General features: G+C 50.1%; 2 protein-coding genes across 2 annotated transcripts; one reads left to right on the top strand and one right to left on the bottom strand.

The window, feature by feature from the left end:
* Nucleotides 1-15: 15 nt before the first annotated feature.
* Nucleotides 16-19,934, top strand: fndc1 (fibronectin type III domain containing 1). The gene is made up of 21 exons (XM_068753790.1): nt 16-88; nt 2,478-2,672; nt 3,670-3,738; nt 5,718-5,963; nt 6,146-6,244; nt 6,432-6,549; nt 6,652-6,839; nt 7,369-7,476; nt 7,646-7,838; nt 7,912-10,106; nt 10,245-10,360; nt 10,607-10,718; nt 10,814-11,140; nt 12,263-12,415; nt 13,349-13,585; nt 15,497-15,605; nt 16,942-17,021; nt 17,253-17,282; nt 17,855-18,016; nt 18,094-18,216; nt 18,628-19,934. Exons 1-21 carry the CDS (start codon nt 16-18, stop codon nt 18,741-18,743), a joined length of 5,049 nt encoding a protein of 1,682 aa, XP_068609891.1. The 3' UTR covers nt 18,744-19,934.
* A 5,459-nt stretch (nt 19,935-25,393) lies between these two features.
* sod2 (superoxide dismutase 2, mitochondrial) lies at nt 25,394-27,437 on the bottom strand. The gene is made up of 5 exons (XM_068753439.1): nt 27,349-27,437; nt 26,676-26,884; nt 26,276-26,392; nt 25,984-26,163; nt 25,394-25,887 (listed from the first exon to the last, which is right to left on the bottom strand). Exons 1-5 carry the CDS (start codon nt 27,375-27,377, stop codon nt 25,742-25,744), a joined length of 681 nt encoding a protein of 226 aa, XP_068609540.1. The 5' UTR covers nt 27,378-27,437; the 3' UTR covers nt 25,394-25,741.
* Between the last annotated feature and the right edge of the window lie 409 nt (nt 27,438-27,846).

The raw sequence follows: 27,846 nt of genomic DNA, 5'->3' as shown, positions 1-27,846 counted from the left end.
CGCACCACAATCACTATGGCTGTAGGCGCAAGCGGGACGCTCCTGGCGCTAGCGGTTGTGTTTTACGCAGCGGGCGGCGTGTGGACAGGTAAAAAAAAAAAGACTCTTTCTTTACCTCCTGGCGCGCGCGCGCGCGCACAGGTGGACGGTGTGCGCCGATGTGGGGCACGATCGTTTTGATTGATTGGGTTGTTGCAGCGCGCGCCTTTGACGCGGATTTAGCGCACATCTCGTATTTACGCGCAGAAAGTTGATGCTGTGAAGGGAGAGAAAAGCGCAAAATACGCGGATGCGGATCCTTAATGTCTGCAGGGGTTGTGTTTCAGAATACTTTAATGCTTTAACTTGGATTTAAAGTCGTGAGTCGTGGAAGAAGTCTGGAGGAAGTGTGATTCGAGGTCGATGAAAGCCCCACGAGGGGTAATCCGACGGTGATTCGGTCTCACGGGGAGGAGGGGAAGTCTGCAGAGACCCAGGATGTAAAGAGATCGAATGGCTTTGATCCTGGAGGGTTTCGTTATTATTATTTATTCCATTTGTTCTTATTGAGTTATTTGTAACCGACATAAAAAAACGTTTCTTCAGTCTTCGGACTCTGGAGCTGGCGGGAAGTCAGAGGAAGTCTTTGGTGTTGGAAAATGTTCCGGGAGGTTCATGAGATGAAAGGGTGGCAGGAGAAGATGGAGACGAGTTTTAACACGAAAGGACTGGAGCCACGCTCAGCAGAGCAGGATCCATCCATGTTGGATCCAGTTTATCATGAGATGTTTTTCCTTTGTTTGTTCTGAAAGAAAATGTTAAAGAAAGTGTAAACATCAATCCTGGATCTGCTCCAGATCCAGATCCACGGTTTCAAATACAACAAACGCAGGATGTCCCGGTAGGATGTCATGAATCCGATTGTCTGGTTCAAAAATGATGCTGAAATTCCCTGTAGCCTCCAGGCTAACGTGTTAGCATCCATCCTCCCAGAGGAAGGCAGGTGACTCGGGATTCTACGTGTTCATGCAGAGGACTTCAGCTCCGAAATGTGAAAATGTGAGAACCTTCCATCGTTTATATTTGGTGGAGGCGTGTGATTGGTCCCAGCAGGCGGGAAGCACGCTAACGGTTTCAGCTACCCGTTCTTCCCGGGTCCATTTGAGCTTCGGAGCCTCTGCAGACGTGGATCCCTGGCTGGCTGGGAAGCTCACATTCCCACCGACGCCTGCGAAGCGTTCAGGGAGCCGAGCCCACATTCTTCAGACGGGGAAAATATTCGGAATATTTAAAGAGCGGTGAAGTCTGAGGAGTTCCGGGAGGCGGGAAGTGACCCGTTAAAACCACATCAGTTCATCTCTATTCCGCTCCTCCTGCGTCGTCTCTGGAGAGAAGGAGGAATAATCATTTGTGATTATTCAGGAGGCACCTCCATATTCCCGTGTCCTCCGTTAAGCCTCTTAACGCCGCCACGGTCCGGGCGATCCTGACGGGAGCAGCTTAGGAGGGGGAGAGCGTTACTCCGTAATGTTCCCCAGGTACACCTCATCGGCTCGTCAGTCCCGAATCCTCCAAACGAGCCTGCGGGATTCAACTCCTGGGAAGAGCGGCGTTTGGGCAGCGACAGGGAGGAGAGAGGGAATCCTGCCGCCGCAGGCCGCTGGAGTCTGATTCCTCGGCTCCAGAGTGTGAATCCGGCTGGTTGCACGCCTGCTGCCCACCAGGTGTTTGTGACGACGCTAAACCGAAGCCGCCGCCGCCGCCCTTCAGCGGCTCGTAAGAACAGCTGCCGACGGCTCTATGTGACACCAGTGAACGACTAGCACGCTAATCAGGTTCACGACCGGGGGGCGGGGCGGTTCAGCCGAGAACCAGATGAAAGACGACAAGTAGCGTAGACACGTAGTGACGTCATGAAAGGTCAGAGGGCGTCGCCCAAGTCTCGAACTGATTCCCACAGACGAAGCGTACGATTGTTGTTTCCCTCTTCGGCCCCCAAATCAAAGTTGGAGTCGGATCCGAACATCAAGGGACGAAGTTAAAAACGTTTCAGCATCTTCGAGTTTATTGTTTCGGTTTTATGACACGCAGCCGGAGCGCCTCGTCATCTTTTATTCGGGCAGCTGTTGAACTCTCTGGATGCTAAAAATCGGATCGGCATGTTTTGAGATGGCGCATCCATCCTGCAGCTTTAGCATTAGCATCCATGTGAGCGTTTTACACGCGGGGTTTAAGGTCGACCACGTTTCTTCCTGAAGTGGTCGGTTCTCATTTCTCCTCTCCGGACCTTCGGCAGGTGTGTTTTCTTTCAAACAAGCTCGGCTCACATTGTTTATCGTATTTAAATGTCGCAGAGCTGCGATTATCGCTTTCTCCATTTTAGCCTTCAAGCTAAATCTCGTTGCAACATTTAATTTCAGGTAGAATAAATGTCGGATAAGCAGACATTTATTCTATACCTAGAATGAACTCACCTTTTACCGCCTTTGGTTCGGCAGCAGAGAAGCCCCCCCGGCCCCCCAGCAGGAAGCAGCCGCCTGCGGACCGGAGCCTGGGGGAACGCTGGGAGTCTTCCATCCACCTGGACGGACGACCCGTGGGCCGCTTCGTCATCAGCTCCAGCAAACCCGCCAGGTCTCACCGCTTCGCCAGAGTGGGGAAGGACGGCCGCTCTCACCTGCTGGAGGACGCAGGTGAGACGGAAAGGTTCAGAGCGAGAGGAAGGTGTGGCCTAACAAGTCAGGGCACACCCACTTTTACAGCTGACCAATCGCAAATAGCTGAAGATAATTTTGTATTCTTGAATTTTTTTTTTGACATTAATACACAGAAAGACCTCATTTCCTTTCATCGCACTGCCTGGGCCAATCACAGCAGCCCATTCAGCTAGTCTAATGAGTAAAATTCAGACACACAACAGACACACAACGGCGTCTCCAGAGAGCCGTCTGTTTCCAGATGTGTGGAATCTGTGACTCAAATGAGGTCACTTTGTTTCACAGCTGGAAATGCGTTTTAAACGAGAAGCAGGACTGCGGCGGAAAAATGTCTGAGATTTGAGAATTAAGTCATAATATCACAAGAAAGGAGATCTTAAATCTACGAGGGGGAAAGTAGAACCAGTCGGTTTGTGAGAATAAAGGCTGAGTAATGAGAAGGGAGGCATCCTTTAATGAGATAAAGGATTATTTAAGATTTAAGGTGTTTCCTGTCGCGTCCCAAGCAGACGCTCAGATGGTTTCTGCTCCCGAGGCGTCATGCAGGAACTTCATTTAGCTCTCTGCTCTTTTGTGGTTTGACCAGAGACCCTTGTTGTTCCTCGGCGCTCCTTGGAACACATCGGGCGGCTTTTTATTCTGCGCTCATTCTATTTGTAGCTCCCTGTCTAGCCTGCTTTTGTCATTTATGCTTTTTCCTCCGTCCTTGGCTTCCCCATCTGCAGCCAGCCTCCTTTTCCACATCCCGACAAACCCCGTTCCGTGTGTTGTGGTCGCCTGGCGTGTGCACGCTTGTGCCGAGTCGTTCACATGCTCTTGTGTTTGCAGCCCACTGTGTTCTGCGGTGGCCTGGTGCGGTTTGCCATAAAGATCTGGCAACCCAGCAGCGTCTCCGGGTTGCCTGTCCAGAAGCGTCTCTGCAGCAACAACCCGAGCATGCTAGCATTATTCTGATCATCTCCCCCCCCCTCAGACCCTGAATGGGCCAACCTGGATGGCTTTGCAGTGCTGGGCGTGGCACCTGTCACCAACTCATCAGCAGGTAAACCTGATATTAAGGCGTCTGGTGAGAGCTGCACGCCTGAAGCGCTCCGCTTACCTCACTAGCCGCCGTGCAACACGGGCTCTGAGTCACAGGCCTGCGGCGGCGGCCTCCTCCTTTTACTTTATTCTCTTCATCTTCTGTTCTTCTTGCTCGTCTCTCACAGATTCCATCTCTCTCTCGCTGGACGTGTTTATTCTGTGACAGAGAAAGCAGGGATAGTAAACCCTGGAGATGAGCAACAGATGGTGTGAAACAACTCTGGCAGCCACTAGGGGGAGACTGATTCTCCATCGCATAATACTATGGTCACATCAAACGATAGCCGTGCGTTAAAATGCATTTTTACTCTGTGTATTTTTGTACACATGAGCCATTTGTTCACTTAAACACATGTCGGGTAAACACTTGCTTGGCTAGCGAAAATAGCCGGGCGAACAGTCGTGTTCATACGGTACTTGAGGGACAGTTTAATCTTCCCGTTAGCGTTCGACAGAGCGTCTCCCACTGAGGCAGGAACATGGAAAAAACCCATTCAAATCCCAGGGTGCTAACCACCGAGCCGCCGGTCTCTTCTGGTGTTCGACTTGTATTTTTTCTATTTTTTGGTAAAGCTGCTCTGGAGACGCAATGAATCATATCTGAGATTCTACCCGAGAAGGCCAATATGAAAAAGGAGACAGGAAAAGTGTGCTATTAAGGATGGCTGCCGACAGTAGAAATGCTGTCTCACATTAACACCATAGTGTCTGTAGTTATCTAGCTAGCCAAAAGCTCAAAGATATGCTAATATTAACATCGGTATAACTCATTACAGGTCTGCTGGCAAGCTAACGGCCCACGTATGCTTACAGGACTACAACTAGCTCGTAGTCCAGGAGACTCAATTGATCACAAAATCGACGCTGAAGAACCTAAATTATTATCCAAAAAAAGTACCCGGAAAACATCTACAGATGCAGGAGAATCCCACAGAGAAGGATTGGAAAACAGGAAGTTGGTGAGAAACCAAACAGTTGTCTTCATCCACCGGGGATAAAAGCACTCAGCTGTGCTGGCAGGACAGAGCGAACGATTGAGAGGAGAAGACAAGAGCCTTTCTTCCCGAGAGTTTTCCTGATGTGAATTCACACGCCTCCTCACATCCTCTTTGCCTCGTCTTTGTTTTCCACCTCTCACACATCGTCTCTACCTTCCTAAGGCATAGCGAAAGACCTGGGTGATGTTCTCACTTCCCTGTTTGTTGGACAGGGAAACACAAGCTTGTCTTTTCCCCTTTTTTCACTTCAAATTTTGGCAAATTCACTTTGTTACATCAGAGTATCCTTCGGTTGCATGTGCAGCTATCTGATGGAAAACAGCCCGGATTCCTCTCATCTGATAATGATTACGAGGAAGGGGGGGGGGATAAAGGAGGGATAGGAAAGAAAGAAGACGAACGAACGGGAGGGGTCTCCGTCTTCTTGCCAATGTTGTCGCGCTGCAGACGCAGCCAGATGAGAGCAACTGTCTGCGTGGTTGTCCAAGACGGAGTCAACGCTGGGGTGGGATTAAATCAGGAAGCAGGACATTAGAACTTGGAGCAGATGACGGTAGACATAGATTTTATGGAATATCCCTTTTGGGACAACTTGGATGAAAATAACCTTAAATGATGTGTTTTATCACTGAGTGAATGGTTCTTCAACGAGGCGAATCCAGGACGGAGCACCGATCAATAATGAACCATGACATCATAAAGGAGGCCAATCCAGGACGGAGCACCGATCAATAATGAACCATGACGTCATAAAGGAACGACCCCTGCTCCAAAAATGATAGGACACTTTGCAAAACTTTAATAAAACAGAATTTCATCCTTCTTTTTGGCGTTTGATGGCAAGAAAAAATGAGCAAAGGGAATTAGGGAAAGTTGCACCTCATTGTCTGTCTTGGAAGGTGACTCTGATCCCCCCCCCCCCTGTGCTATCCACCGACAGGGCCGTCCAGAACTCTACACCCCGCCGTCAGACACCAGCCCTCTGCCAGGCGGGCCACCAGGGTGGACAGGACGGCTCCCACGTCAGGTGGCTCCAAAGCCAGAACACACAGGAGGGCCCCTCAGTCTTCCTCGGGTCCCAGGCAGCCAGAGAGACTGTGGGATAGAGGCCGCCTGCTGGAAAGGACACGCCAACACAGCACCAAGCCCCAGTCGGACCAGAGGAAGCGAAACGCTCACAAACTAAGTAAGAGGACTCACAATCCACACGTGAAACCCTTAGATTAATGGGTTCTGGCAAACAGGATGTTGAAAAGACTCCAACCTAACAAAGACGAGCCGATGTATGAAGTATTCATGTTGTTTGTACTATCTTTAGTGTGCATAGTGTAAACCCTGGCCGTGCCTGGTATCCTTTTCTATTCATAGCATCTGAGTCCGTTCATGTGGTGTCACTGCAGGCACAGAAAACCCCGGGCCAGAGCGTACCGGCCAACAGAGCAGTCACAACCAAAACGACCACACCAGGTACCTGCAGGTTCACCGCTTCTATTCATCCAGTTGTCTTTTTGTGTTGTAAATGTCTTGAGTTTTCATGTATGCAGAGATCAGAGAAACCAGAGGCTAACCCATTAGCTCTCCGGGGTGTTTGCGTTTTTCTTTTTTTGGGGGGGAGATTTTTGTCTCCACATCTTTGTGTGTTTCTGTTTTGCAGAGCCACCAGAATACGTGGCCCAGGACATCAGCGTCAGAGTCATGTCCCCCCAGTCAGTCCTCATCTCTTGGGTCGACCCTGCTGTTGAGATGGGGAAGGTGGAGCCAGGGAAATCCAGGTGGGGAATCTGCTCAAGCGTGTTCGGCTGGTAATAAGGCCTAAATAAAGAAGCCCGACCCTCTGAGCTGGGACAAAACGCCTTCACGTTCTCTTAACTCAGATCCTACACAGTTAAGTTCAGGGAAAAGGGTGAATCGGCACGCTGGGAGTTCAAGGACAGCGCCCAAAGGAGGACGATGATCGACACCCTAACCGCGGACAGCATGTACGAGTTCTCCGTCAGAATATCTCAGGGAGACGACGACGGCAAGTGGAGCGTCTCCGTCTTCCAGAGGACCCCCGAGTCAGGTATGCACAGCCTCGTGAGAGTCGCTTATATAATATTATCAATAAAACTAATGAATAATGATTGTATTTTCAGAGAAATCGCTCCTGGGAGCTAAAGCCCCACATTTCACTTCTAAATGTGTTCATGCAGAGAAGAATTCACTCCCGCAGCACCTCAGCCAGGCCTGCTAGCTCTCTTCCACTTATGTCCTCGTGTCACACTTCATCATACTCGCTGCCTTTTACTCCCACCTGATTTTGATTCGAGCTTTGGCGGCACCTCTTGTCGTGATCACGGCTCTTACGCCAGGTCGTGACGGTTCATAGGAGTGTCAGCATTGCCTGGCTCACAGCTCTCAGACTTCCATACCTGATCTCAACGGCGGTTCCTGACAGTGTACGGCGGCGGCACTTTCCTCGGTTGAAGCCTCCTGGCATGAACCTCCTTGCTGTTTTTACTTTTCATTTCCTCGCCGTGTTCTCTCCATGCTGCTTCTGGTTTATATCCCGCTGCTCCTCCTTTCTTTTGACTTTTCCTCCCATGTTTCAGCTCCGTCTGGCCCACCGGAGAACTTCGAGGTCAAGCCACTGCGAGGAAAGGGGACTGCTGTCATAGCAACGTGGGATCCGCCTGAAGAACCCAACGGGAGAATAAAAGGTCAGCAAAGGAGCATGGAGTGTAACGCCTGCCATAAACATGAGTAACCAGATAATGGTGTGTTTTAAAAGGCGCGTCAACGAGTGTTTGCACCTTTGAGGTCATTAGTTATAGGACTCCCTGATTGGTCCTGAGAGCCCTCCTAACAACTCCTGCTCGACCTCCACAGAGTATGTCCTTTCTTATGCTCCTGCTACGAAGCCATTTGGAATGAAAAGTGTGACGCACCGTGGCAGCACCACCACAGCCACCATAGATGGCCTCACACCTGGGGACCGGTACATCTTCAAGATTAGAGCCAGCAACCGGAGGGGGCAGGGACCACAGAGCAAAGTCTTCAGTGTCGCCATGCCAGGCAAGTCTTCCTGGATAGCACCTTTGTGCATTTACGCTTTAGAGTTTGTGATTTTTAAATTCTTGTCCCCTGACAGCCAACAGAGCTGCCTCATCATTCTCAAAAACCAAGGACAGTCACAGGACGAGTCATGCGTCTTCCAAACAAGACCCCAACCCTGACGAATCTGTCCTGCAGTCCACGGAGGTACGAGAAGAACCAACCACACTCCGACCACGCCCTGCTGCACCTGTCAACAGACGTACACGCCCACTCACCCAGACACGCTCCTATCACAGCATCTTAACCTCTATAAGGGGTTCAGTCAGGAACCCAGTGAACAGAGGCTCATCCAGAGACAGAGCTCAAGATAGAGAAGATGAGGACGAAGAAGAGGAAGAAGAAGTAGGCACAACACCACCTCCAATCGCCGAGACAACAACAGTGGAGGTTGAACCCGAGACAAAAAAACTAGATAACAATGTCTCCCCTGGATCTGATGATGAAGAGCCCCAGACCGAGACCCCTAGCCTCAAACTTCTTACACCATCCCCGACTAAACCACCAACTCTTCCAAATCCACCATCCGGAAGGCCAAATAAAATCAGAGTTCATCAAAGACCTGGATCCAAAGCTGCTTCCACCTCCTCCCATCACTCCCTTTCAACATCATCACCTTCTACAACCTCGTTGGAGTCAGCCACCAGCAGAAAAGATTACGCAGCATCTGCATACCCGGAAATCAAAAACGCCTACAACAAGCCCGGCGTGTCATACACAAAGCCTTCCACTGCAGATGTAAAAGATACAAGTCCCCAAAAGACCTCAAACAGAGGTTCTTCTCCGGTAGGCCGCGCCATTGGGTCTGGCACTGGATTCAGATATGGTTACAGTCGGAGGCATCCAGGACTTTTGTTCAGAGGCAACACAACTCGAATGCTGAACGGTTACAAACCTGCCATCAGCTCGCCAAGCAGAACTCAAAACCATGCATCATCAAGTACGCATAGTTCAGGAACATCACAGCCCACATTACTGGACCGGACTCAGAACCTGAAAACATTACATACTGTCCAACATCAGGAAACATCTGCTCCAAAGACATCTGACAAATCGCAGTCTGTATCAGAGTCCAAGTCTCAAGGCTCTACCGCATCAATGGACTCAGAGGGAAACGGCGATGGTTACACAAACACGAATGGAGAAGCGACCAAAGCTGAAGAACCTACTTCAAGCCCAAACTTACAACCTCATGAGACGGAGATAGAGGAAAAGCAGAGCATTACTGAAAAGCCTCTGGTTAGTCGTACAAGGATTAACCCCTCTTTCGCCAAAAGATTCCCTTGGCTAGCTAGTCGTTACCCCGGAATGTTTGGTTCACAGTCCAGAATTTCATCTTCCAGCCAAGATGGCAGGAACCTCTCCACCAGGATTTCATCCTCCATGGAGGCCAACACACCAAACATGAAGGGAATCTCCACCAGGCTTTCAGGAGCCACAGGAGTTTCCAAGATACAGGAGACTAGTCGAGAGCTGCGGAACCCTTCGACTGTTGACTCACTAAAGAATGGGGGTAGCGCAGGTTCTGTTCAGCCTTCTCTGACGAATCAAAATGCAGCATCTACTAACAGTAGAAACCCAAGTACCTCATTATCTTCCTCTTCAGCAGCCACTTCATCAGACTCTGATTCCCATCATTTTTCTAGGAGACAAGGAGGTCCCACCCACGGAGGAACCTCTAACGAGAATGACAAGGATTATAAAAAGGACAATCTCAATGAGCGGAGTAGAGAACTAAAAGAGGCTGACCCTGCACCGGGCCAGAAGATTCCTTCTAGAACTTCAGCTAACACTCATATAAATGAAGAGGACAATGAGAGTGTGGAGATGTTTTCAAGGACAAGACATAGCTCTCCATCTGGTGGGACACAGCCTCACCCTCGTCCTGGTACAGGAGTGAATGGGAGGGGACGCTCCCCCATCCAGACTAGTAGGCACTTTGGTGGATCAAGATTTCCTATCAGACCACAACCAGCACAGAACTCAAGGCTGGGCTCTTCAACAAGTCCTTCCTCAGCCTCCTCAAATGTTCCCCAGCTAGTTTTGACCTCAGATCGTAACACTGGCAGTGGCACGACTGTGACAAAGACAGGTGGATTAATCAGGGAAGACTCCCAGTCCACATCATCATCATCATCATCATCATCTGGAGACAGTCTTAGAGGCCAGGGGAGTAGGAGTCGCTCAAACATCTACAAAAGAAAGCCATCCACTGGAGGACTCTTCAATAGAAATGGTAAGGTCCACGGCTAAAGTACGCATTATTGACGGTTGGTGCCTCTACCAGCTACTCGGTTGCGCTTCAACAGAAAGCTAAGAGAGACATCTAAATGCATTAAACGACAGTATGACTGTTCAATTCTGTTGCCGTTAGGTAAAAATGGACGATATAACCTGACATCAACAAACAAGAAAGAATCCCCGTCTCCTCAAGGAACCAGCAAGGCCGTTGGTCAAAAGTTTATCACCGGACCTGATGGAACCAAATGGGTAATTTTATTAAGGTGGATTGACTATGTCTGTCAAAGAGTTTGCAACTCACCCTTTTTGCACATCCTTTAATACCCTTTTGAGTCATCCATATTGAATATTGTTGAGTTGGTATAGATCAAGTTGCACATTGCAGACAAAATAGTGGTAGAGTTGGGGATGACGTCACTGATAAACTAAAATAAAATAAACATTTAATATATTTAGAGTTCTGTAAACACTCTGCAAATAACTTCGTCTCGTCAGCTGTTGGACTTAGAGCGGGGGCTTCTCATGAACCAGGATGGACGAGTTCTCCAGGACTCTCAGGGCAAACCCAAGAGAGTGGTGCTTGGAGAGGATGGACGCACAATCTTTGGTGATAAACTTCACGCAATCTACCAGGAAGTAATGTTTTTCATGATTAGCTTATTGTTTAAGACAAATTACTAAAGCTTTTCTTTGCTGTACCAGACCTCATGGGCAGTCCTCTGGTCAATCAGGATGGCATGGCTCTGTTTGGCCATGGCCGAGACAGCCGGCCAGTCGTCAACCCCAAAGACAAGCTCCTCATGGTTGGAGGGAAACCTCTAGTTGGCTTGGACCGTCCTCACTCTAGGACCACCACTACCACCAGGGCGCCTACCACCACACCAGAGCCCACCACAGCTGAATGGACCACAGAAGAGCTTTCCACACCAATGACGTATCCAACCTGTCCACCTGGAACCTCCCACAAAACAGATGACTATGGGGATCCGGCGGTGGACCCAGAAGGAATACTGGATTGTTATCCGGATGGTGAGTCAATCATTAAACGCAGATTTGTGTCCCGGGAATGAAAAAACATCCTGCACTGCCCCGACTTGCAACGTTAGCTTTCCCACAGATCCAAAGTCAAGTTTACTGAAGCCTTTCTGAAAACCGAACATAAATAAACACGACTGCTCTAGATTCAACATCCATCAAGGTTATGAAACATTTCCTGTCTGTACCCACAGAACCCTGCAAGCCTGAACCGAGTGATCCGGTCTGCATGTATGTAGATGTGTATGTCTTGGTGAGACCACAGGAACCACATTTGGGACCTGGCAGTAGTAGAGTACTGCGCCCCAAGCTGTCAATCAGACCGGACGCTCGCTGTTTGTTTATCGCCTGTCTTCACTTTGTTTCTCTTGTGCGTCGGTTGAAATGGCTTGATTCATTGCCTGTTTGTTGGACGCTTTCCATTACGGGCTGTTCTTAATCAGTCTTACTTCGAGGACTGGACCCGCCGTGCATGTGAACTGCATTACTAAGCTGAACAGAATGCCCTGGCTGTTGATTTAATGCACTGTATTTGCCGTTCTTAGCGTTGCTTTGTAATATAATAGATTAGCCCCGGCTTCAACCCAACGCTGGCTGAACGGAACGCTCCAGCGATCGGCCGAGGTGACGTTTGGACTGAGCGATTTCACAACAGGTGTTTGGATCGCTTAGAATCTGCTGCGTGTGAGCGTCTCCTTTATTTAACTTACGGAGGAAAAGATTCATGTGCGTTCTGTCCCTTTCCCCGCCATGGCTGGAAGCCGGCTGCATGCGTGTCGACCATGATGTAATACCGAAGTCCACCGATGACGGGGACGGGGGGGACGGGGGGGACGGGGAACAGCGCTGATGAAAAAGGAGGGAGATATCTCACATTTAGCAGCCTTGGAAACTTGTGAAATAGTCTTCAAGCCCCGTCACGTGGAAAATATGGGCAGCAAAACATTACACAAGAACGCGGCTGGGTGTTGAGCGAAAGAACGGCCCATTCCAGATTGAATGAATGCCATGATGCTGCACATATCAGTGATTGATGAAGGTCAACAGCGCGGCGCCGATCCGGGATGTTAATCTATGAATCTACTGAAGCTGACAGACATGCATTGTTGTTGCCAGATGAGACAACCCTGGTACCCACCACAACAACCACAACAACCACAACAACCACAACAACCACCACTGAGAGCCCGACTCCGGAGCCGGACGGCCGACCCTTCAACAACGGCCCTTCATCCGAGTTTGACCTCAGCGGGAAGAAGCGATTCACAGGTAATTCTGTTTTTAACAGAACTTTGAAGTCTTTGCTTCCAGGCGAGTTTTGCCTCGCTGTAGACCAAGCATCGTTTCCTTTGAATGGATTTAACCGCAAGCAGACGTGGAACGAACAGCATCGACTAATAATTCTTAGCAGTTGCATGAATGCGCTTCCTAGCGAGATCCAGATGGATGGACTTTACCGCATTCTCCAAGAACACGACTGCCAGGCTGTGTGGCTAATCAGGATGCTAATTTCTGCCACACTGGACTGACATTAGCGTCGAGCCTGTGGGAACTGTCCCGGTTTCGATTTATCCGCATCAGTCTCGCATGCCGACGTCGTCGGAGTTTGTTTTTTTCAATAAGCAGAAGAAGAAGAAGACATTGTGTCTCTGTGGAAAAAAGGTTTAGCATTTTAAAAGATGAACACATGAACAGTAATCTGGACTTCCAGTTTGCACGCATCCTGGATACGTCCCTGAATGTTCTCCAACCGGAACACAGACATCTGCAGGTCCAGGACATCTTTGACTGAATATGTTATACATGTGTACACACACACACACACGTACGGTAGGAGCTTGTAACAGCCTGACTACAGGCGGAATGGGGTCCGGGTGTTGATTTGTAGATTCTGACACCATTAATCCTCTTGGCCTGAGCCGAGGGCCGAGCATCTGGGCTGGGGGCTCCAGCGGTTCCTTCCAAATCCCAACCGGAGTAAGAGCTTTGGGGTATCTGAAGTATTCACAGACGGAGGTCCAGCTGGCTTTGAAAATGGGCAAAAAGTGGAAGGAACTAAAGGAAAGAGAGTCACATGAGTAACAAGGTTGTAATCTCAAATTTAATGAATCGACAAACCCCAAGTTATTTCATCCATCTGAAAATATTTTATAATTCTTTGTAGACGGCTTCTATTCTTTTTGTTTCCATCGGTTCCATCAGCTCCCTATGTGAACTACATCCAGAAGGATCCGGGCGCGCCGTGTTCCCTGACCGAGGCGCTGGAGTTTCTCCAGGTCGACATTATAGAAGACCTAATGGACAAGGACGTTCTGGCAACCAATCAGAAACAGCCTCCCAAAAACAAGCCTCGTAACTTGACTGTGGTCGCCATGGAGGGCTGCCATTCGTTCATCATCCTGGACTGGGCCCGCCCCCTGAAGGAGGACATGGTGTCAGGTAGGAAAGATCAGTTCACGGACCTTCAATGTTCGTTTTTACTTTTACCACAAAGACAATTTGCAACTCTTTTTTACGTCTATATTGTTTTACATTTTTCTCAAATTATAGAAGAAATTTCAACCAAATTTGAGGGAAAACTCGTGCAGTTACCGTGCTAAAGGCTATTTTAGCTGCTACGTCATGAGACGTCTTCACATTTCACTGCGCTGCGTGTAAAACTGCTTTAGACGATGGGCGATTTGGGCGATTCTTCTTCCATCGTGCGTTGGCGTTCAATATGGAAGCGGCGTCCCGCAGGAACCTGCTTTAAGAACCCTCTAGAGCAGTTTATCGCAAATAAATCATGTAAAAGCAGACAGGAATCGGGCTCCTGAGCATTGGCAGAGATTCTCCAGGAAGAACACAATTCCTGTGACCCCAGAAAGAGGAAGAGGGGAGCGGCGGCGGAGGTAGCGTCTGCGTCGCGTTCGGCCTGAGGGAGGGGCCGTGCTGTTCCGCTCTTTCCCTCCGTCTGCTCTCCTTGATGTTTCCTCTCGACTGGCATCCAGCTGTGAGCCTCTCTTTATTACTGTGCAGCATTTAATTCATCTACTTTAACGCACGTAATCCCCGTTGTGTCGTACGGTTTGTCTCGCATGAAGACAAATCGACCGATCCTCCTCGAACGTTTTTTTTTTTTTTTGGCGCTCTTCCTCCGAAGCTGTCATGTTGCGTAGAAATAGAAATACAGCAGCCGTGTTCTGATCCAGGTTTGGGTACAGATGCAGATTCAATCAAAAGGCTGTCCTGAGAGCTCCTGCTTCCATTTACTCAGTCTTTGCTTAAAGGTCATTGCGTTTGGCCCAAACGATCGGCTCCACGGGAAACATTTAATAGGCCCCTCCCTTCAGAAAGCCGACAGAGGCAGGTGGCAGCGCCAGGAGGCGAAGCGCCGCCGAGAGAAGCCATCAGGCGGACAATATGAGAGGGAGAAGAAACGAGAGCCTGCAGGAAGGATAACAAAGACGCCAGTATTCCCCTTCCCTCCGTCAGCGGCCAGCTGTGTTGGTGCGGCTCCAGCGAAAACAGAAAGTCAGACTCCAACCTCCAGGAGAAACAGTCGGTAGCTCCAAGGGCGGCGGGGCCTCCACAGGCTGACAGGGAGCTCGGGAGGGCGCCGTGACCCCGGGTTGCCTACCGGATTCCACGGGATAGAAAACAGACGGCGAGACGGCAGGTTGGAACGCCACGCGGAAAATGCCAAGGCTGCCGAAATGAAAGAGCGGAGACCACCTACCCTTAAAGTGGCTCAGAGAATCAATGCTGGCACTTCATCAATATTTACAGCTCGCCTGAGATCGAGGCTGAGTCAGCAAAAAAGTCGTAAAAGCAAGAAGACGGACCCAGCGGGAAAAAAAGGAAAGACTGGAAACCACATTCTGAAACGTGTCGGACGAATATTCCTCCTCCGAAGCCGACGGAATAACAACCCACCAGATTCCAGAGGCGATCCGGTTCATCCTCTGGATCCGGAATGTGAAATCAATGAAAGTATTTAGCATGAACGGATCCAGGGGTGGGGCCACTGGTCCCAGCTGAAATCTGATTGGCCCCTGAAGTCGGTTGAAGGTTGATGCTTTCTGTTTGTTGGGGTTAGCGGTTAGCTGTTTGTAGGGGTTAGGTTGGCGCTTCAAACACATCTTGTAACCATAGCAATGATGCATTCAGGTCTCCTGGGAGGAATCACGTAAAGCGCGTGCATGCCGGCTTCAAGGTCAATAAATATAGTTTAATAAGCCTTTAAGGCTTTTTAAGGCGCGACCCTTTAACGACCCCTCATTTAGAGCAATCCCACAGATTCATGGTAACTGTAGCAGCCCATGCTACAGCTAGCGTAGCATATTTAACTCATTGGTTTATTACCTGCAGGCTACATGGTCCACAGCGCTTCATACGACGACGTCCTCAGCAACAGATGGTCCTCAAGCTCCTCCGGCGGGACGCAGTTGGCTGTGGAGAACCTGAAACCCAACTCCAGGTGATGCAGACCCCCCCCCCCGTGTTTGACATCATCATCACGCATCGACTGCGGCCCCCTAAATCTGCATCACGTATATCTGAGGGGAGATGAAGTGCGTCTAGCGAGGTAAAACCAAAGAACGAGGTCGTTCTGGGGTCGTCGCTCACCCGCGCTGATCGCTAGCTAACAGAGGTACACGTGAGCTGTCTCAGCCGAACATGGGTCAGGTTTTCCACCGGAGCGAGGCCCCCCCCCCCAGCCGGGTCGCCTTCTGCATTTCTACTTCTGCGTCTTTATAGAAACGTCTTTCATATTGCATGAATCCGGCTGCTGCGAAGCGTTTTACGGCCTTTCCTCATTTCCTACTTTTAGATTCTGGCTCCTCGCTGCAGCTGCCTCCTCTCCCCCCCCTCCCTCCATCATGCATATTCTGGTCACCGTCGTCACGTGACCGCTGTGATTGGGTCCAGGCCCGAATGCGGTGACCGGCGGAACGTGACCTTACCGCCTCTAAAGGCTGCAGCCGTGGAAAAGCGTGCAAAGCCTTAAACCGGCGGCTGATTCTAACCTAATAGGATTTAATCATTACTCGGCCACCCGTCGTCAGAGTGAGATCATTCCTGCCGTTTCTCCACTCTCCCTCTGCTCTACTTTGCCTATCTCTCTCTCTCTCTTTCTTATCCCCTCCACCTATCTGCTAATCTCCACTCGTCTCTCCTTCGCTTCAACATGACCCCAGTAATGACTCTGTGTTCTTAATAAAGCCCGCCCAGCGATCTGAGAGCGCCGTTAACGGTTCCTCACCTCCAGGCAGCCGCCGGCGCTTGAACTCCTTCACCTCCTGTAGGAACACCTTCACGAAGAGCCAGCGGAAGGTCGGGCGAAGTTGATCCGCTCTCCAAACGTTTCCGGAAGAAGAAGCGGACTTCCATTAAAAGAAATAACAACACTTTAAAGGAAACCGTAGCGCTCAGAGGTTTACTCCTCACCTGCATGAACCTCGAGGTTTGAATAGACTTTACCTGGACAGGTTGGAATATTCTCCTTACGTTCCCTCCAGGTTCTCCGGCTTCTTCCCACCAGAAACTTCTATTCCAGGTGAACCGCTTGCTCTGAAATTGCTGCCGGTGCGACTGGTTCTTTGCTTTCTGATGAACCGGCGACTCGTTTAGGATGCACTTGCCCAAAGTCGGCCGGGCTAGGCTCATCTAGGGAACAACAGCCGGAGCGGATGTGACGGGCAGAAGGTTCTGGTGGCACAAATCAAACCCGAGTCGACGTCTTCTACGCCCGATTGTCCGTCGGCATGGCGATTAGCTAACGGCTCAACCCGGCTGTGTTTGTCTTCATGCAGGTACTACTTCAAAGTGCAGGCCAAGAACGTGTTTGGTTTGGGGCCCGTCAGCGACACGCTGTCCTACGTCACCGAATCAGGTAGATCAACGGCGAGACGCCTCATTGGGCGCAGCTCGACCCTCGGGGGAGGATTTGCTGCCGCTTCCTGCAGCAGGCGAACCCTTGAAGACACGTCACGGTGGTTTTTATTGCAAGGCGGGAGGCTTAAATATAAAACCATCCTCGGAGCAGAAGCAGAGTAGCAGATGTAGCGCCGCTGTCCGTGTGCCCCCCCCCCCCCACGTGACATCACTGCGTTCTTTCTTTCAGATGATCCTCTCCTCATCGAAAGACCACCTGGTAAGTCCGGACACGTCGACCTCAACAGACCGAAACGGAATCGTCAGGCGTCGCTCTGCAGCTGCGACCGCTTCACGTCCAGAGGGGCGCCATTTGTCGCGACTTTGACAACCGAGCTAGCTTAGTTTTAAAAATGCTTCACATAAATCATTTAAAGTTACTGCCTCGTAACAACAGACAGAACGAGGCAGATTAAATCCTAATCTAGGAAGAATAATGGGTAGAAAAGATTGAAGTGAAGTTAAGCAGCAGGTTTTATTCGTACGCACTTTATAAAATCCACTCTGGGATGCCACAAGGCTGTGTTTCACAACCATCCTTTTTCAGAAAAATAATAAAAACAGATCCCTGAGGATGGATAGATCAGAACATTTGAAGCCCATCTGTCAATATATAAAAGAAACTCTTATTAATATCGATATTCCATCCCATTCGGTTCCATTTGTGATCGGATCCTAAAAGATCATTAAACGATTGAAGTTTGCAGTTTCAAATTAATTTTTGAAAAAACAAAAATGAATTTAAATAAAGTCATAGGATTCCTATTTTACAACCTTCTTATTGATCCTCAGGTGGGGAACCGATCTGGGTCCCCTTCAGTTTCAAGTACAACCCGGCCCACAGCAGCTGCAAGGGCAGCCAGTACGTCAAGCGGACGTGGTACCGGAAGTTCGTCGGCGTGGTTTTGTGCAACTCCCTGCGATACAAGATCTTCATGGGAGACGGTCTCAGAGGTGCGACCCAAGTCCGTCTCCGCCAATGGGCTGTCTCGGGTCAAACAGATCTAAATGTCCCGCCTGTCCCTCTTTAGAACCCTTCTACAGCGTCGGGGACACATTTGGCCTGGGAGAGGACCACTGCCAGTTCGTGGACTCCTACCGGGACGGGAGGACGGGCCCGGCCTACTACTCGAGCAGCCTCCCCTCGGCACAAGGTGAACACGGCTCGATGGCTAACGATCGTAGCGGACCAGCTGGGTTGACCTCGTCTCACAGAGCAACACGTATCTGGTCCAGATCTCTCGTATCAAATGTAATCAGATTACATTGTTTTTCCATTGCGCATTGATCCTCAGCCCGACGCGTTGAAATCAAGCTAACAGTTCGGACTCCTCGTAGTCCTTCGCCTTCCCTTTTATTTGTATTTATCTTACTATTGAATGTTTCGTTACATCACCCACGAGGCGGTTACCCACCCCGGCGCCGCATTTTGCCCGTGTGCGGTACGAAGCATCGCAAACCTCATCGTTTAGGATACAGGAATAAGCAAACGGTTGCTAAATGATGATTGCATCCAGACTTGGTCCCTCATCAATGGAACCGCTTCCACCCCCCCCCCCCTGCAGGATACTTCCGCGCTTACAGACAGGAGCCGGTCACGTTCGGAGTCATCGGCCGACGCACCCCCCATCCATTCGTGGGCTGGTATGAATGCGGCGTACCGATTCCCGGGAAGTGGTAACACAGGAGGAGCAGGAGACATTGTAACCAAGGGCAACCGTTCTGCATCCTGCTGCAGACTCTGGCCGGGCCCCCGCCCTTGGAAACGGACTCGTCCGCCAACCGGAATGAAACGACGCCCCCACGGCTTTATTAGAGAGAGAGGATATAGTAGTTTTAAAGCAGCCGATGTATATCGTTACCAGCCACCGTTTATAGAAAGCAGTCTGTATATGAGGGGGGAAAGAGAAGCACGTTGGGGTTCAGCTCCCGTCTAGAGGGTCCCCGTTGCTATAGCGACCGTCCCAGAGGCAGGCTGTGTCCGTCGCACAAATAAAACGCACGCACAGCAGAACCGGCGACATCGGACCGACGCACAAGCTGCAAAGCGAACCGTCGGGATGGGCATGAGGTGCGTGTATTTATATTTCATAACGGAACGGCTAACTCCTGCGTCTGTTTGACCTTAACGCATTATACCGTCTCACACCTTCACCGGAAGTCAGTAGACGTTACTGTGCAAGTTTTTGTGTGTATGCAGACAATAAAAGAATGAATATTTGCTCAGGAACTTTTGGAGGTTGAGAAATCTGAAAAAAAAGAAGAGCGATACCACGAGAGTAGAGAATATCCCGAGATCCCGAGACCTCTAGGAGGAGTTCCGTGTCTGGCCCGATCTATGGCGCCATCCGATCAGAGAAGAAAGGTAGACACACACTAGAGCCGTTCAAAGGGAACAAGCTATTTGCCCCGGGCTGCGAGAGGTTTCTGATCGAGGGATCATTTGTTGGTGCCTGTCAGCTTTCGGCCGTTTTCCTGGCCTTCCTGTTAACGATCTGTCGCTTTGTCCTGCCGACGCGTTGAAGAGGAGCCTGCAAACCATTAGGGGCTCCGAACACAATGACTTAATGGCTCAAAATGATTTCGTGTTCGGCACGCCCATCGGAAAATAATATCCGAGTCTCAAGGGAGTCTCTAAGAGTCTCAAAATAATCCCTAAATCTCAAAATAATCCCTAAGAGTCTCAAAACAACGGCCTGTAGCAGGAGCTTGTTTTACTTTTCGCTTCGCTTTCTTCTTCTTTCTCTGACTGTAGACATTTGTCATGTTTTGCTTGAATTGCGGCAGCACTGCCCCCAAAAGGTTTCCATCGGCATTGCACCATTTTGTTTGTATTTTGTTATAGTGACAGAAACTTTTAACACAAATAGAGAATGACATTTAAATTCAAGCCCACTCTTTATCATGAATGTATTTTTTTGCTTCAGATAATAGAAGGGGGGGGGGGGGGGGGGGAGAAGAAACGGGAGGACAAACATAGGATTAAACACGTGGACATGATGATTGCAGCATCTGCTGCAGTCATCGAGCCTGCCCTCATTCAGCCTCGTTTTTGTGCCCTGCTCAGAAATGACGACTGCCGTCGGGAGTCGGAGTAAAGGATGGAGAATCCGTTAGCATCGGGGATTGAGCAGAACCACAAGCAGGGAAAAAGAACGTTGGGATGGGAAGCCCTGAACTGCAGCGCTTTGAGCTTTATTTTATCAAGACAATGGAAGGTCGTGGTAAAAGTCTGGCTCGACATTAAAGTGATTTACTGTTGAAACGCAGACCAGAAGAAAAGCTTCCACGTTAGAATCTGGACAAAACGTTCCCCAAATTGCTCCGAGTGTATTTTTGTGATCAGTCGAGAGCTCGATTTTATTTGCGGCTCCCCAGAGAAGCCCTTTTAGGCTGCGATGACATCACACGTGCAATAGTTCAGGGCGTGTCCAGACGAAAACGCTCCACACGCCGGCGGAACAGACAGAACCTGGCGAACAAATCGTGCGCTCGTTGACGCCGTTGTCGTCGAGAGCCGGGCTGTGATTGGTTGCATCTGCGTCGACCGGGGGCCGCCAGAAATGGACTTAAGAAGGCGGAGATTGAAGGCCGACCGCCGCCGGCTTGAACTCCCTTTTAAGTTCGTCCAACATCGTTGAGATTTCACAGATTTTTCGGCTAAACTAGCGGCGTGGCGTCCACTCGCCACGACGCGGCACCAGAACACGGGTCGGCGTGTCAGACCCGCTGGAATCGTCATCCGGTCCGCGCAGAAACCGCAGATCCGTGGCCCGTGTGCTGGAGTCCAGGCCACGCTAACGCTCCACACGTGGCTATCGCATTTAAAACTCGGCGACTTCTCCAAGTACCTGCGAGCTCCGTTAACTCGCGAACACGCGAACAGAACACAGAGCGGCGTGATTGCAGTGAAATGACAATCCAAACGCCGGTGGCTGTGAAGGAATGCAGATGTGCTGTGCGTTTTCCACACGCTGCCTTTTCGATGGAAGTGGGTCACGCGAGCCGGGCTGGAAAAAGTTAGACCTCATTCTGGAGGGCTGGAATCATCTCAGGAAGAACCGGAGGAGGAGGAAAGAGCCAAAGTGAGGGAGAGAGAAACGGATCTGGAGAATCCAGAAACTATTTCTGCCTTTTATTCACAAATAAAACCAGGAAGCATCCGACCCCACTCGCGTATTTAATACGTTATCTAATCCCCAAACAGCTCCAGATTTTAAGAACGCTCCTCCAGCTCAGCCGACCGAAGGTGCACAAGAAAGCGAGAGGTCACATTGTTCTCGATCTGCTGCCGAGAAGATCAAATGCAAAGCAGGAAATCGGGCCTGAAGGCGGCACGGCGGCGTGCAGCCCTTTGAAGCGGGAAGTGATTTTCCAGAGACAGCAGGAGGAGCCGACATGAATCGCCGCTCCCCGGCGTCGCCCGCTGTGTTCCGACTGGACGCTTCGCTTCTCCGATGCGCCCCGCTGCACCAACACAGTCGCCTCATTGAAACGCACGGCGAGGCCGGCGTCACGCCACGGCGGTAAAGACGCAGAGACGCGGAGCGAAGTCGATCGCGTGTCGGATGAAACGCACGGAGCGGGCGCGTCTCTGCACGAGCACGCCACTGAAGCGTTCTGATTGACGATGGCTCTCTGAAGCAACTCTGACAAGATGACTTATTGCTCGCCGCCATGCGTTCGAAGAAACCGGTGTGTGTGTGTGTGTGTGTGTGTGTGTGTGCGCGCTACGCGTGTGGAATGTATCCTCGTGTAGCTCCAGGCTATTGAACGATGTTTCTCAGCTGCTGCGATCCGTCAAAGTCAATCAGGCCCGAATGGAAGACGGAGGCGGGCAAGGCGGCCGAGACGCCACACGGGCGGAGCCGTCTGGACGCCGCTGCTCGTGGTCGAACTGCCACTGGACGTGGCTTCGGGAGGCGGGGCTTGATTTATAGCAGAGGGACGTGCAACAGATGTGGACTAAAGAGAAACACAAACGCTGCCGTCTGCGACACAGGAAGCGCTCAGAGAGCGTGATCACGCTGCGTCGTCGAGCGGGGACGCTCGATTCGAGCATCCCGTCAGCCTGCCAGTCGGGAATCTGAAAGCAGGGATGGAAATCTGGACGTTCGGAAAACATCACACCTTGAAAAGCCATCAGGAAGCAAAAAGCGGTCGTACATGGAAACTTCCTGAACGCACAATAATAAAGAATCAATCACTCCGCATCAAACGTCCCAGCTCGGGATGGAAAAGGCACATCACAGCAGGAGCTGCCTGCACTGGCCGGGTGGCGACGACGGCCAACAAACAGGAGCGCACGGGAAGTTTATTGGGGCTGTGGGTACGACTCGCCCGCCTGGCGGCTCGTATAGCGAGTGCGTCTGAACGCACGGCGTTTAAAGTGATATGAAATCGCTTCGCGAGTCGGTCTCACTTCATGACCCGTTTTACTGCCTTGGGGGGGGGGGTGTCCTCAAAGGCAGCCGTCTTCAGTAAATTCATCCTTGCAGGTCGTGAATGAGTCGGAATTATCTCAACGACTTCCTGCAGTTTGGTCCAAAACAACAACAGAAACAAACAGAAGAAGAAGAATCGCCACGATTGGAAATCTGCAACACTTTTCACGGCGTCGTCTCGGCCGCGGCCCAAAATCTGTTTGGCAGCTTTGTCTGAAGACTCTCACAAAGAGCTCGGCCGTTCCAGCAGACGGTTCGTTCGTGGCGCTAACGGTATTTATTTAATCGTTAGCATGCGCCGCTCGTCTGCTGCTAATTAGCCGCTAAATCGCTGATGTAAGGCTGACAGCTTTCTCCAGAGGCAGGTCGATTAACGGCGGATTTCGGCTTGCAGGAAATTCATCTCCGGGACGTTGACATCAGTGGTGAAGTTGGGAAAACCCACAGGAGGGAAAACCGACAGGAGGGAAAGCCGACAGGAGGGAAACCCACAGGAGGGAAAGCCGACAGGCCTGGACGGTGGATTGGGAAAGAGAGGCAGGAGTGAGATGAACGAGAGGAATTGTGTAGCTGGTGTTAAAACGGGGGAACGGCACCGAGGAAGCTGCCGTGAAGTTCAAGACGGAGATCAAACAGCTCCTCCGAATCCGTTTGATCTCCGTCTTTAACTTTGACCTTTGCCCCTTGCATTCGATTTTACCCAGAATGCTTCTTGACAGCGGCCGCTGCGGCGACTAACTCCTTCCACCGCCCTTTTAAAGTTCCAGGCCATTACTGCGTGTTCAATTCTTAGATTTAGAATCTCACCTTCCTCATCTCAGTCTTGATTCTGATGAGACTCACGAAGCAGCCGTTTTTATCAGTTCTCGCTCATCCGTCGACGTTCCGGCCGGAATGACAGAAGCAGAACGACCACCGGACGGATTCAGACTCGCGTGTTCGAGAGGAGAGCCGCCTCCCCGCGGGAAACGTTCGGACCGGTAAACAAATCAACCGGTTACGTTTGAAACGGCCCTCATGACCACAACCGGCTTCTTTTTCCTCTTTTCAAAAACGCTTTGTGTCGTGACCCCGTCAGTTTTTCCATGCCGGTTCCTGCTCCCAGTTTTCCACGTGAAGACGTGTTTAGACAGACGGTGAGATGGAACAGGCCGGAATGATAAACGCTCTGATGGATTCTTGCAGAAATACAGACAAACATCTCTGCTGTCCAGCATGATGTCATCAAGACGTCCGCCGAGAGCAGTTTTCTTATTAAAACGGGTTGCCGTGTTTACACATCGGTTTTCAGGGGAGATTCCCAATTATCCTGGATATTGGATGTCAGAGTCGACTTTATTTTATCCTTTCGGATGTTTCTTCGCTCATCTGGAGGAGACTTTTTATCAGAAGTCACTTTAAAATGACTTCTGATCCCGTCAGGATCACGATGTTCCCCAACCTTGAGCCGCCTTAACGTTGCCTCCGCGTCCGTTAAACGATCACTGCAACGCATTCCGTTTTGCTAACGCGCTCATGTCACCCGTTTACCCGAAACGCGAGTTAGCGACGCCTCATTTCTGGATATTCTTCTGTTACCGCTTTAGGTAGAAGTACGACATCATGTCACGATACTCCAGACACACTTCATCAGCCTCTCCCGATCCGACATCCGGAGTCTCCAGCCAGAAGGGGAACTTCCGACTCTCAGGATGAGAAGAGACATCCAGTTTCTGACAGAAAAATGTTTTTCGGCTCTCTTGATTAAATCCGTTGGGATCGCTAGCTCGAAATCCAGGTTCCATTGCCAAGGAGGATAAACCGGTAACGGATGCGGCAGCCTCAGATACGACGGACGAGGATGCCAAACGACACCGGAGAACTGAGGCGTTTACTTTAAAGCAGGGTCACCGTCGAGCTCCGTCTGGAGGGGAGCGCTTTTCATTCATAACAGTGACGGCTGTGCTCGGATCAACCCCGTGAAACCGGAACGACCCCAGGCCCACGCCGATCTATCACACCGGAGTCCACCAGCCAAACTCACTGGTGTCGCATAACCGCCAAGAATTAACCAGACACGGTCACGCCCGCTCCCTTTCCTCTAAAGACTTAGAGGCGCTCAAAAAGACTTTAGGTGAAGAAATGTTAACGCCGTCAGACGGAGGAGCCGATGAAATATACAGCGACTTCATTCGAGCTCTTGAGGGTGGCGTTGCGTCTGTCAGCAGCCATGATGAATCAATCATCCCCTCAGGCTGGAGTCTTCCAACGAAACCCTCAGGCGCGCCAAAATGTCTGGTTCCTGGCTAGCAGCGCCCGGGCTCGGACCCAAACGGGGGCTCTGAACTTAGCGCCGTCACCCCCGCCGCCAGGAACAACGGACGGCAAACGCTGGAAACTCTTACTTTCTAAATTTGACTTTTTCTAATGACTTTCAAGTGCAAATTGCAGATGACGTCCACCATGAGCCTAGGTTCTGTCCAAGGTTTCTGCCTGTTAAAGGGAAGTTTTCCTTGCCCCCGTTGCCAAAGTGTTTGCTCTTGTGGGTCAAGTTGGGTTCTGTCTTTCCCTGCTAATCCTATAAAGTGCCTTTCTGTTGTGATCTGGCGCTTTATAAATAAAACTGAATTGAATTGAATAAATGAAGAACATTAAAATCAGCAGCAGCAGGCGAATATAACATGTTCTTTAAAGTGTGACATAAATAAATAAATATATATTTATAAATAAATAAACGACTCATTCGTGACTTAAACTTCACAAAGAAAAATGTGTAAACCTTAGGAAACACCTCCCCCTACTGGTGACTGTGTAAACCTTAGGAAACACTGCCCCTTACTGATGATCGTGTGTAAACACCGCCCCCTACTGGTGACTCTGATTAACTGATAAAAGATGTGAACAAATCTTCTGTTGCTTACAGGATGTGCTTTAATCAAATTAAAATGTTCATCCATCCATCACAAATAGAACGAACCATGCCTCAAGCTTTTACTAACAACATCTTGATATTTTACTATAATAAATCAGAAACAGACTGCATTTACATCGCCTGGTCATTATCACCTCTTTCACGCGGTGTTTGGTGCGATTAACAAAAGCCATCAGCCCCGATGCGTAAATATGCGCGTTTGAAGAGGCTGGAGCCGGTCTGATGAAAAGAAAGAAGCGTTCAATCAACTCTCCCCGTCTGAGTAGTTACGATCGCCACTATGATGTGAAGAAGACTTCAGCGGTTCCTGAGGAATCTGAGGTTCTACTTTTTGGCAGACTGAAGCCGCTCGCTCACGTTCTCCCAGTTGACGACATTCCAGATGGCCTTAACATAGTCCGGCCGCACATTTTTGTACTGAAGGTAGTAGGCATGCTCCCATACATCGATACCGAGAAGTGGGATGAGACCTGAGTGTCAGAGACAGGAAACAATCACCCTGAAGGCTCCGTTTCACGTCCGACGCACGAAACGGATGCTCGTCTGAAAAGCTGCCGCGAACTGACCTGTGGTTCCCTGCAGGGGGTCCTGGTTAGCGCAGGCGGCGACGCGAAGTCTCGCGCTGGCCTTGTCGTATCCGAGCCAGCCCCAGCCCGAGCCCTGCACCGCCACCGCGGCGGAGGACATCCTCTCCTTCATCGTCTGGAAGGAGCCAAAGTCTCGCTTGATGGCCTCCATCAGCTCGCCTACAGAACGCGACAGACAGGAGCTCCGTCAGAGAAGTGCCGGACGTGGGAAGCGAGTAGCGTTCACATCGCACAGCGATGAGGCGCCAGGTCCGAGCGAGCGGCGCCTCACCCTGCGGCTCGCCGCCGCCGTTTGAGGAGAGGTTCGTCCAGAAGATGGTGTGGTTGATGTGGCCTCCTCCGTTGAACTTCAGAGCAGGCTGCAGGGCGACCTGCGCCGTCACGTCTCCTAAAAAACAAGTCGAATGAAAACAGTCAGAAATAATTGACTCTCCTCCCACCCGTTCTCGTCTCTCCCGCTCTGTCATGGTCTCTCTACCGCCGTCTCTCTCTCTCTCTCTCAACCCAGCCTTAGGTTCTGTTCAAGGTTTCCTTCCCTCCTTGGGCCAAAATGCTTGCTCTTACGGGACAAGTTGGGTTCCGTCTTTCCCTGCTACACCTGCAAAGTACCTCGAGATAACTTCCTGTCATGATCTGGCGCTACGGAAATAAAACGTTTGAATCCTCTGTACCCTTTGCGAGCGCCTCTTGATATTTCTCCTCCGTGACGTTCAGGTTGTTGACATACGTGGCGTGGTGCTTGCTGTGGTGCAGCTGCATGATCTCTGCGTTAATGTGGGGTTCAAGAGCGCCATAGTCGTAGGTCAGGTCGGGCAGCGTGTGCTTCTGCCTCGACGCAGCCGCTGCCTGGCTTACAGTGCGGCTCAGGCTAGCTGCACACCTGAAACAAAGCAGAGGGACATGTGACACACCTGCGTACGACCGCTTTACAAAAGACACTAAAACAACTTGCGATTCAACTGGATGGTGACAGGCTAGGCTAGCCTAGCCTGGCACCGGGTGGTTTATCGGTTAATCTGGTTTGACAACTGGCTTTCAGGGACACACATGTTTAATCTTGTGGACTAACTGCGTGCTAATAAAGTTTGAATAGATATTAGCCAGCTGCATGGCACCGAGTTAGCTCGCTGGAAAATAACACGCGTTTAAGTTAGCCCGATTATCCGAGGAATTAATCAATGCGACACAAACAAACCAGAAGCTAAACTACAAGTTAGCATTCTGGCTAGCTGAAGAACAACTGTGTCAAGTTCACGAGTAAGCTAGCAAGAGTCGGCTCTCTTCGTCCCTCGTGCATTCTGGACCGGGAAATGGGAATAAATTACGAGTTGATGTCAGTTTTACCTGCTTATTTGACCAACTCTGCAAAGCATGTTCAAGACAGTGTTCGGAGGACAGACGAAAGACAGCAGACACACTGACAGCTGCCCTTGAAACCAGCTATTTCAAATGGACCGAGTTGGACCGTACCATTATCATCGAGCGGGGGCGTTGATAAAGATGGACAATAAATAGTCGAACGTCAAATTAGACAGTTGAAGACACTAGTTCTTCAAAAAAATATTTCTTAATTAATTCATTGTAGTAAATGATAATATGTTTTGAAAAAGCCGTAATTTACATGATTAATAATTTTTGATTATAGCTTTCCCCCTACCTCTTTTCGACAAGGTTTTTATAACAGTGTGTGTAGCGTCGTTGTATTTTTTTTCTTCAGAAAAATAATGTATTAATATGAAGACAGTATATTATATTTAATTCCCTGTTAAAATATATGATGATAAAGTTAATATATAATTCGTGAAGTCGAATAAAATTATCATAATTACCAAACATCGTCAA

This window comes from Brachionichthys hirsutus, chromosome 20 (assembly GCF_040956055.1).
Source record: "Brachionichthys hirsutus isolate HB-005 chromosome 20, CSIRO-AGI_Bhir_v1, whole genome shotgun sequence".
Taxonomy (NCBI): Eukaryota; Metazoa; Chordata; class Actinopteri; order Lophiiformes; family Brachionichthyidae; genus Brachionichthys; species Brachionichthys hirsutus.
The sequence above is the reverse complement of the archived record's forward strand: the minus strand, read 5'-3'. Positions and strand labels throughout refer to the sequence as shown.

Excerpts from the sequence above, each read along its gene's own strand:
- sod2 (XM_068753439.1), bottom strand. The coding sequence starts at position 27,377 with ATGCTTTGCAGAGTTGGTCAAATAAGCAG. Across the intron at positions 26,164-26,275 it reads CGGCGGCGGCGAGCCGCAGG|GCGAGCTGATGGAGGCCATC; the intron begins GTGAGGCGCCGC and ends CGCGTTCTGTAG. Across the intron at positions 25,888-25,983 it reads CCCCCTGCAGGGAACCACAG|GTCTCATCCCACTTCTCGGT; the intron begins GTCAGTTCGCGG and ends TCTGACACTCAG.
- fndc1 (XM_068753790.1), top strand. The coding sequence starts at position 16 with ATGGCTGTAGGCGCAAGCGGGACGCTCCTGGCGCTAGCGGTTGTGTTT. Across the intron at positions 89-2,477 it reads AGCGGGCGGCGTGTGGACAG|CAGAGAAGCCCCCCCGGCCC; the intron begins GTAAAAAAAAAA and ends TTGGTTCGGCAG. Across the intron at positions 10,719-10,813 it reads GGATGGACGCACAATCTTTG|ACCTCATGGGCAGTCCTCTG; the intron begins GTGATAAACTTC and ends TTGCTGTACCAG.